Source organism: Necator americanus, chromosome I (assembly GCF_031761385.1).
Source record: "Necator americanus strain Aroian chromosome I, whole genome shotgun sequence".
Lineage (NCBI taxonomy): Eukaryota > Metazoa > Nematoda > Chromadorea > Rhabditida > Ancylostomatidae > Necator > Necator americanus.
Genome location: NC_087371.1, coordinates 21,744,282 through 21,754,777, shown reverse-complemented (window position 1 = coordinate 21,754,777; position 10,496 = coordinate 21,744,282). Strand labels below are relative to the sequence as shown.

The 10,496-nt window shown below is 39.5% G+C and overlaps 4 protein-coding genes across 4 annotated transcripts; 1 reads left to right on the top strand and 3 right to left on the bottom strand.

Annotated features, from left to right (window-relative positions):
* Window positions 1–1,827: 1,827 nt before the first annotated feature.
* RB195_006462 (uncharacterized protein) lies at window positions 1,828–3,828 on the bottom strand (the record flags this gene model as incomplete). Its single annotated transcript, XM_064179552.1, has 1 exon — window positions 1,828–3,828. One exon carries the CDS (start codon window positions 3,826–3,828, stop codon window positions 1,828–1,830), a length of 2,001 nt encoding a protein of 666 aa, XP_064036498.1.
* A 204-nt stretch (window positions 3,829–4,032) lies between these two features.
* Window positions 4,033–4,566, bottom strand: RB195_006461 (uncharacterized protein; the record flags this gene model as incomplete). The annotated part of the gene is made up of 1 exon (XM_064179550.1): window positions 4,033–4,566. The coding sequence occupies one exon, from the start codon at window positions 4,564–4,566 to the stop codon at window positions 4,033–4,035; it is 534 nt and encodes a 177-aa protein (XP_064036497.1).
* Window positions 4,567–8,942: 4,376 nt separating this feature from the next.
* Window positions 8,943–9,185, bottom strand: RB195_006460 (uncharacterized protein; the record flags this gene model as incomplete). The annotated part of the gene is made up of 1 exon (XM_064179549.1): window positions 8,943–9,185. One exon carries the CDS (start codon window positions 9,183–9,185, stop codon window positions 8,943–8,945), a length of 243 nt encoding a protein of 80 aa, XP_064036496.1.
* RB195_006459 (uncharacterized protein) lies at window positions 8,980–9,225 on the top strand (the record flags this gene model as incomplete). The annotated part of the gene is made up of 1 exon (XM_064179548.1): window positions 8,980–9,225. The coding sequence occupies one exon, from the start codon at window positions 8,980–8,982 to the stop codon at window positions 9,223–9,225; it is 246 nt and encodes an 81-aa protein (XP_064036495.1).
* Between the last annotated feature and the right edge of the window lie 1,271 nt (window positions 9,226–10,496).

The following is a 10,496-nucleotide window of genomic DNA, read 5'->3' as shown; positions in this document are numbered from 1 at the left end:
TGGGAGACTATGGAGAGGGAAGTGATTCCGTCCATTTCTTCCTAATTGCCGTAAAAAACGGCCCGGAAGATGCGGCGTCGCACAAGGCTGGCGCGCTCCAGTTGAACTCCTTGTAGAAAATAGTGCGCCAGAACGCCTGAAGCCTTATCTTCCGGGCCGTTTTTCACGGAAATTAGGAAGAAATGGACGGAATCACCCTCCTCTCCATAGTCTCCCATCCTGTATACGACTACTCCACCTGAAATTCGTACCAGCTCAGATTCGTGGAGTGATGCCTTTAAGCGGGAGTTTAGTCGTTTTATGTTTTTCATTCACTGCAACTACAACGCTCAAAGGTCTGATACGATGTAGAATTTAACTAAGTTAGAAACGAGAGGCATTCTTTCTCAAAACTGCATCATTGCAAATATCTGTGTCTTTACTGTTCTTTTTTCTGCGGAAATATCAGTTAACTCATTGAAAGGAAAAAAAGTGTTTGATTCAAGTGTTAGAAAATGCAATTACTAAGTTGATGTATGAGTTCCCCGTCACATGTTTCCACACTCGACAACTATTTCAAGTCCCAGCCCAGCTCTTCTGGGAGGAGAGCATCGATAAACTGCCTGAGGATTGGCGTCAAGTGGTAGACGGAGATGGCGTACACCTCTGATGTCATGAGCTCTTTGCTTTAAAAGCATTGAAAAGGGTCATGGTGGGGAACTCAATAGCAGACTGCATTAATACAGTGGAAGACTTACGGTTCAGTGAGGTCAGAGATGAGTTGTTCATCCAATCCATCCGCATATTTTGCCTTAGCAAAATTTTCCAATTTTCTTATTAGCACAAGGTGATGAAACATTACATGTACATTTGAATAAGATATTCAAATGTACATGTAATGGCACAGGCAACTTTTTAAATGTCACACTCGAACTTCACATATTTTTTTGATTAAATGGGATTTATCTTTAATTGCGACGAAATATCTGCGAATGACTTGGGAAGCAGGTGAATCCACTTCATCCACCGAATACATCTTAATATAAAATTGTGCGTAGAGAACAACACTGTGACGTAAGGTTCCTTTGAATCTCGATTCTAACCATTCTGAAAACAATTTGCTTATTTATAGCGTTTTTTCGAGGGGAATTGTAAGCCTTTTTTCCAGCGTAACACATTTTCATCCTCAGTTTCGAGTAATATTTTCTTTCAACTTATGAACACCTGACCTTCCATGCATTCATGTGTGTTACCGTTTGCTAATTTAACTCTTCAGGATTGTAGGTTGCTGATTTTCGACGACTATGTTTGGTATCGTTTCAAAAGATCCAGTTATGTTAAATAAGCTAGTATCGTAAGCAGCAGAGTTGTCAGATTTCGGAAAGCTGACAGAGGAAACGAAAGTTAAAATTACACTAGTAGCAGTTCATTTCATCTACAACCACCCGTTGGAAGCGTACCATAAATTATGATGTCCTTGGCATTAAAAACGATTCACTGAAACGTCCAGTTGTCAAGAGGATTGATGAGATTCAGGCGACAGAGACAATGTCGGTTTAAGTAAAAAGGAGTTTGAGGAACTCGACAAAATCTCTGTTGCGAATCCGACACGGATAATTATGGCCTGTTTGTAACATCCAGCATCAATCTCAGGTTATGAGAAAAAGATGTCCGTCCTTTCTTTCCACTTTTTTTGCTTTTCTTTCTACTTTTTTTGACGTTTGTGCTACTTTTTCCGTATTTTGGTTGTGATTGTTGTATTCGCTTTTGTTATAAAGAGCTATATCGTATTTGTGGTTCCTTTTCTTTCACGGATTTATTTTGTTGTATGTTCCTTGATCACCTTGATCACCTTGACTCCCGTTGATCTTCGAACTGGTCGAGCGGGCGCCAGTAATTCTTCCATTTGTCCTGATCGCGTGCTAGAGTAGCCCAGTGGTTCCTCCTTTTGCGTGGGACACGAAGAGCATCATATTTTTCTTTGAAGGACTTCGTGAAGAAATCTGACCATCGGGTCGGCGGTCTTCCTGTAGTGCGCTTAATATCGCGGGAAACCCAGTCCCTCACGGCTCTGGTCCAACGGTTGTCATTAAAGCGCATCACGTGTCCGGCCCACCTTATTTTACTTTCCTTGGCAAACGCGGCGGCGTCTCTAATCTTCGATCGTTGACGTAGGAGAGAACTTCGAATCCTGTCCCTCACTTGCGTGAAACGGGATACTCCTAGCATCACTCTCTCAATTGCGCGTTCAATGACGCTCACCGCGTTTTCTTCCTGCTTGCGAAATGCCCAGGTTTCCGAAGCATAGGTCAAAGCAGGAAGTACGGTGGTGTTGAAGAGGTGAGCACGGAGCTGGGTGTTCCTGGTCTTCTTAACTACATCCTTGATGCTCTTGTACGCTCCCCAAGCCGCTCGTCTCCTCCTGCCCAGCTCGGGGCTCAGGTCGTTCATCATGTTCAGTTCCCGACCCAGATAAACGTAGCTAGTGCATCCGGATATGTTCGTTCCGTTGAGCGTGAATAGGGCATCCAAGACCCATCCGTTCCGCATGAACATCGTCTTTTGTAGATTCAGCTGAAGACCGATGCATCCACATGTTTCGTCAAATTCGGTCAGCATTCGTTCCGCTTGGCTGATGCTAGGTGTTATCAGTACGACGTCATCAGCAAAGCGCAAATGGTGTAGCTGCCGACCATCAACCTTTACTCCCATGTCGTTCCATTCCAACTTTCGCATTGCGTTCTCGAGGGCGGCTGTGAATATTTTGGGTGAAATTGTATCACCCTGTTGGACCCCCCTCTTCACGTCAATGATGATGTTCTTGTAGAATGGCGAAATTCCGGTCGTGAAGTTACTGTACAACTCTCGAAGTACCTTTATGTACTGAGTACGGACGCCTTGGTTGTCCAAGGCTTCCACGACCGCTTCCGTCTCAACTGAGTCGAAGGCCTTCTTTAAGTCGATGAAGGTGAGACAGAGCGGCACCTTGTATTCTCGTGATACCTCGATGAGTTTCGAAACAGTGTGAATGTGGTCAATCGTGCTGAATCCTTTTCGAAACCCTGCTTGCTCGCATGGCTGTCCTTCATCCAAGACTTTTTCAATCCTATTAAGGATTACTCTTGTAAAGAGCTTGTAGATGACGGACAGTAGGCAGATTGGACGATAGTTGCCGATGTCATGTGGATCTCTCTTCTTATACAACAACACGGTCTTGCTGGTCTTCCATTGTTTAGGAACCTTGCATTCCGACAGATAACGTGTAAAGAGCCTCGCCAGGGTGTTGATGAGTACTGGCGGAAGGCTCTTCAGGTGTTCTGGTCTTATTCTGTAGAGACCGGGTGCCGTACGATTTCTTACCGACATGATAGCATGTCGTGTTTCGGACGGGAGAACCTCTGGAATGACTTGTCCGTCTTCCCTCAGATGGTGAGGAGGCAAGTGGACATGGCTGTCGAAAAGATCAGAGTAGAAGTCGTAGATGATTTTCTCCATCCTCCTTCTCGATGCAATGGCTGTTCCCTTTGGGCTCCGGAGAGCAGTCATCCTCGTTTTGTGACTGGCGAAGTCTCGACGGGCATAGCGGATGCTTTTCCCCGCCTCTGCAGCTTCAACCAGCACTTCTGCTCTTCTCTCTTTAAGGTCTTCATTTATCGCCTCTCTGCAAAGCCTTGCGAGCTCGGACATGAGTTCTTGGTTCCCTACGGCTCGTGCTGCTCCCCGCTGGCGTATCAGCTCAAGAGTTTCAAGAGAAAGGCGCCTCTTGGTGGTTTTAAGACTCTCAGCCTTCTTAGCGCAGTCGTGTAGGTGTTCAACAAGCCGGTCATATTCCTCGTCGATGTTGTCCATTGCGGAATCTTCCCAAAAGCCGGCTAGCGTAGCGAAGAGATCCCAGTTGATGGTAGTCCTGGGATTTCTCTTTCAGATTTCAGAATCTTTTATTGACGATGATGTGGTCTATTTCATTAGGGTACCCTCCACCGGGTGACTCCCACGTCCAGCGTAGAGAGGAGGGCTTCTGGAATTGCGAGTTCCCATGGACGGTCTTAGTCGTCATGATGAACTCGGAGAGCCTCTCCCATTGGTCATTCCATTGTAGGCCGTGGGCACGATGTGAAGTTCCTCCGGCGTTCTTCTTGGGCCAACTTTGGCGTTGAAATCGCCAATTATGACCTTGTAGAAGGCATGATCTTCTCGGTAGAACTTCTCCAAGTATATATAGAGAGCTTCGACTTCTTCTTCTTCGTAGCTTGATGTTGGAGCGTAAGCGACGAAGATAGTCAAAGATGGTGTTGGACCACATCTTCTCATCCGCAGACGTCCGATTCGGGTCGTAAGTTGTTCAAAAGAGTCGATGTTCTTTGCCATACTCGTGTTGACGAGGACGCCAACTCCACCAACACCTCTGCTGTCGCATGTTCCTAAGAACAGTTCTTCTCCAGTTTCATATATAACGTTGAGAGGGTGACGTCGTCTCGTCTCGGTCAGTCCGATGACGTCGTACTTGATCTTCTTGGCTTGCATCATCAGATCTTCGATGGCCGCTTCCGATGCAAGCGTACGTGCGTTATAAGTACAGATCGCCATCCTAGTCCTTTTCCGTTTCGGTAGCCTACATGACTCTTGCTACTCCGTCCTACCTGGCGCTACCGTACCAAGGTTTCCTCTGGAATCAGGAAACTCTTTCTTATTACTGTGTTTTGCATAAAAATTTAAAACCCATGGGCAGGTTGCAAGCCTCTAGTCCCATGAGTTTCTGGGAGAACTTTCGTTCTCCCGGAGTGGACATGTGGAGCTTATTTGTTGGAGGCGACGCCAAACCGCCTCCCTTGCACCTCCCAGCCACTTGATTGCAGACTTTTGGCCGGACCGACGTGCGGGATACAAGGATGTCATGAGTCAGTCCTGGCTCAGCAGAAACAGGGAGTCCATTCCCTGAATCCACCTGCGTTTCTGGGTAAGCACAAGGTCGTTTTTGGTCCGCGATTAGCCCCTCATCCGCCACCTGGGGACGCGCCACATAGCCTCGCGACTAACCGGCTGTGATCCCTCTGGTGAGGGAGATCCGTGGGTATGTTCCTTATCACCTGTTATACTGAGCCGTCTTTGAAATGTCTCGATATTACATTGAATGTACGCTAAAACGTGACCACATCATTACACGAAATTTAAGAATAGTAAAAGAAGATAATCTAAGGTAGCTATAAGAAAGAAGAACTAAGTACAGAAACAAAATGGAGGCAAAGAAGGATAACATAATTAATGCTTATAGTGAAACTCTTGAAATTATCATAAAAACTTTCAAAAGAAAATTAATACTTCAGAAGAAATAGTAATAGTAGTCAAATTCAGTAGAATAATAGAAAGTTGATTAGTATATAGCTGAATATTAGGGAAGTATCTTAGAATATAGTACTTACTTCGGTTTCGCCTCTACCCTTAGACGGAAGGAGCAGAATATAGAATAGGAAGTAGAGAATAAGTAAGAATAATAAGTGTTATTCACTCCCGAGGCTCCTCAGTAAGAAAGAGTGAACATAATATGGAATTGATATAGAGCCTGCCATTTATAGCCAGTTAAGGCGTCAAAAACGATCAAAATATGAGTAAGTGTTAGGTCAAGGCGATCATAGAAACAGACTAGATACAAGAGTATTAGTAAGTTTTTAAAACTATGTGTGTATTCTATATAATTCAGGATACTTATAAATGATATGTTTGTTATTAATAAAACATTTAGAAATAGCCTGAATAATAATGTTCTTGATCTATAGATACATCGGAGTAGAATATTTTGCGTTTATAAATTATTACAAACGTTTTTCGAGCGTTTTTGAATTTCTGATAATGACCGCATGAGGAATGTTAGTAAACATGTTGGTAAAATCTGCAGAGAATAATTTATGCCCATGTCCTCTTATGGATGTTATATCATGACTTATATTTATATTATCAATAGATCAATAAGTGTTTAAGCAGTTTTTATCGTTATAGACCGCGTCGGTTTTATTATGAAAATGTCTTTTGAAGAAGGAGAGAATATTCATTAATTCTAATGATAAAGGTTTGACACTGCCATTCGAGGCACCTGTGATGAATCTAAACTTAACAGGTGTTTTATGCAATTTTGCGATAGCATAAATGATTGGAAGATTAGGATAGTTAATATTGGTGAGGCCTAGACTTCTTATATATTTGGCGTGTTTATCAAGTATATCTAAAGAATTATCATGTACTATTTTACAGTAAATGTTGGAGGAATTGTAAAGTAAGCCCATTTCTTTAAGGATAGAAATAAGGTAATATTTTTTGCAGATAATGCCATAATTAGAACTAGCTTTATCTAAGGGGCAAATAATAAAGTATTTTTGTATGTAATTTAGTTCTGTGTAATATGTGGAAAATTCAATGTTACTAGTACTGCTGTAAAGAATGGAGCGGTAAGTAGTATATAGAGAATTTTTATAAAAGTTAGAAATGGTATAAGTATGGTAGTCATTTAATTTATACCTATTTTTAATCTTAGATGTTACAATTTTTATGAGATTATCCCATAGATGATATATCTGGGAGGTAGTAAATTTTGTAGGTGGTCTGAATTTTCAACCTTTGTTTAGTATGCTGTAAATTTTACAATTTACAAATATATTAACATTTCCTGTAATAACATGCTTATAGTGTGTGTCAATAAAGTTTTTAAAGTCACTACAAGCACAAGGAACGGTAGTTATATCTAAATCTTGAATGTTTTTGAGAAACCTATTGTAATTGTATATCTTAGTTGATATAGGTTTGGGATATTCGAATATTAATCTAATTGGGAAAAATTCTTTGTTACTTTTATTATGAATAATGTTAATGATGAATTTATTATTAAGCATTTCGGATAAATTATGGTTATCAAGTTTAGCAGAGTAATATGGAATCTTGATTAAAATATGATTATTATTAAATGTGTTTTTATGGCGTAAAGTATCTGTAGGATTTTTAAACTGGTAAAAACCTAAAGTGGAGAGTAGAAGTGTTTTTTGTAAATTAGATATTCTGAAAAAAGGGGTCATACGTAGATAAGTAAATGAGGTTTTGGATAAATGACTTGTTTTTGGATTTAATATATTTGTAGATGTAATAAAAAATGAGGATTAGATGTAAATAGATCTGCTATTTCTTTTTCAACTTCTTCTAAGTTATAAACCTTTTTCTTAGATTTCTTTTTATGATTATTACCTCTATTGTTTCGATATTTTATAATTTAAAGATTGTAGTAAGGATAATTTTTATTATACGTTAAAGGATTATTTATGTGAGAAATATTCCCATATCCTTTAATGTTATCACTAAAACCGAAAGGGTATGGAGTCATAAGAAGTTTGATCCAGAATAATTCTTTATCTCTTAACGTATTAATATTAATGTCTTCGGGATGGTTATCCAGAATACATATGTATATCAAATTTAGCGAAATCGCAATTTTTTTATAATAATGGTCAAAAAACAATTTGTTCGAATGATATTTATTATTAAAAATGCCATTTATATGTTCTCTAATTCTAATTTTGAGTTTTCTGGTCGTTATACCTACATATTGTAAATTACATGTAGAGCAAGTGAGGCAATATACCACATTATTTGACATACAATTACTGTTGTTATATTTATACGTAGTAAGAATAAACTTCGTTGTATATGATGTTTATAACTGCTGAAGTTAATATTATTGCAATAAAAACAATTATTAGAACATTTTTGGCCCTCATTGTTATTACCAAAATTAAGTAAGTTGTATAAACCGTTAACATTATTTTTGTAGAAGATGTGTTCCTGAAAATAATAGGAGGAATGAGGTAAGCGATTTGTTTGAAAGTATTTTTAGGCCTATAGTCTAAGACTAGGACACACCTAAACCCTAGTCAGAGGGAATTTATCGTAAGGTTTCGAAAGGGCTTGTTTAAATAAAATTCGCGTACATTTGCAAACAGAGTTCAGAAAAAGAATTAAGCCACTACTTAATAGATACAATTTAGAAGGTAATATAGAACGTACCATATAAAATACTTAACAGCTACCAAAATAACTTCGTTTTCTTTTTCTTAGATAAAGCCAGCAATAATTATGGTATAATTTTAAAAAGTATTACGTAAATATGCTAATGAAAGAATATGAGAATACTAGAAACATCTTAGTGCACAACAATACAAATAAAGTTTACGAAAATCTTCCACAAAGCAATAAAATTGCAATAATATTGAAACATAAGCTTTTCTGTTTGAAGGAAATTAGAAATTAGCATGGATGAGACTTTACCCAACATTTGCGCTACACTAAGTTACATAAAAACCCATTAGGTTTAGATACATTACAGGAGCACATAATAGTAGCGTTAAACCTCTGGCTATTGAATTATATACAATTTTCAATTGTCTTTAGAGACATTTCATTAACTACAATAGAGTAATTAGCACTAGAAATCAGACTATAAAAACTTATTGGTCTATAGAGAATATCAATATTTCACAAGAACTTCGTAATATTGAATGTAGTAATTTGAAAGTTTTTTTCAGCTGACTTCACAGATGTTTACTAATTTGGAAGAAGTAGTTGCTCTTAGAATGTTATTGAATTCCTGAATTCATGTTATAAAAATTCTAACAGATCTTATATTGCAATTAAAGGAAACAAAGTGTTTTATACTAATGGAACCTCCTACAAAAATTATGAACTTTACCATTTCAAAGATATTATATATAGCATTGATTATCTTTTAAAGAATAGGTACTGCATTTTTGGAGAAACAGTGCATTAGGCTGGACAGAAAGTCTTTTCACTCATTTTTCGAAATTTCCAGAACTTTCCATTCTTGGGCGGAACTCATGTTGCACCACGTTGTAATTGTAGAACATTCTCGAAGCCTCTCCACAATAGGTATATATCACCGGGAGCCTTCCTTAACTCTAATCACGATGTCAACTACGCAAGAGCAACTTTGAGCTATTATCTTCTATGAATGGCGAGGCGGCATTAGAGCAACTGCAGCAGCCGGCAACATCAAGAGCAGATAGGGCGAAGGCACCAATACCATCAGGATTGTCAAGCGCTGGTTCGCTCGCTTTGCAAGCGAAGGCACCGGCTTCGAAGACAAGCCCCACACTGTCGAAGACTCCGCCATTTTCGACGCTCTTTGACGCTCTGACGCTGTCAGAGACCATTTTGAGATTAACACCAGAAACTGACGGAACTCGGGTGTAGCCATTCAACGGTCGTCAGTCGCCTCCATGCCCTCGGCTACAGAAAAGTGCTGGCTCGATGGACCCCTCACACTTGACGGATAGCACCCGGTTTACCCGGATATCCATCTGTCAATTTCTCCTTCTTCGCCTGCATCGAAAGGAGTTCCTCAAAAATCTTATTGCTGGAGATGAGAGTTGGGTTCTCTACGACTCTAACGCGCACCGTGCCGCTCCCTCGAGGAGAAGACCCACATCGGACCTCCACCGCAAGAAGTGTCTCCATTGTTGCTTCTGGGATTCGAGGGAATACTCTTTTATGAGCTGCTCCCGCAAGGCCATACCGTCACCGGTATACGCTAGTCAGCTCCAGAAGCTCGCATCGGCCATTCGATAAAACGGACGAGACAAGCTTCGGTGCACCTCCTCCACGATAACGCTAGGCCCCATGTAGCTAGAGAGACCCATGAAAAAGTGTAGGACAGGACACGGTGCTCCATTCCCCCTATTCTTCCGACCTTGTTCCCTCAGGATACCACTTATTCCGACCTCTTAAGGCTTTCCTAGCTAAAAAATCTTCACAAGTTTGAAGAAGTCGAACGGGCGGTCAGCGACTTTTACGACTCTCAGTCTCCCCAATTCTGGGAGAAAGGGATCGCTGACCTACCTGTTAGGTGGGACACCGTGGCAATTAATAATGGTGATTATATTATTGATTAGTTTCTATTGTAAGCTAAGTAAAAAAATGAAGCAGAAAAAATGACAAGTAGTGACAAGACTTTCTGTCCAGCCTAGTCCATAACAAAAATAAACTGTTCCAAAAGAAGGAAAATTCAGCCCTTTACTAACCGACATCACCCTAGCTAATATGGAGTTTACATATTCTAAAAGTTTTAAAAAGGAATAACTGATATTTTTATACCATGCAGATATATGGATGATTTACTTATAATTCACAACAATAACGAAAACACCGTTGATCAAATACTTAATAAAGTATGTAACAACATCCTAAAAATTAAAAAGACACATAATCGATATTACTGTGATTTCTTGAATATAAGTATTATGATAAGCGATAATCAAATTTCAACTAAACTATATAATAAAACTGACTACTTTAATTTCCTGTCATTAAACTTCTACCTGCTTATTCCAGTATCTCGAAACAACTTAAGATAGGGACTACGTTTACGGAAAGATTAATAATCTCTAATGTTTGCTCGACTACAGAATTATTCACCAAAAAACCTTTCGAAATGAAAAACCAACTTTTTTATGTCCAAGATCGAG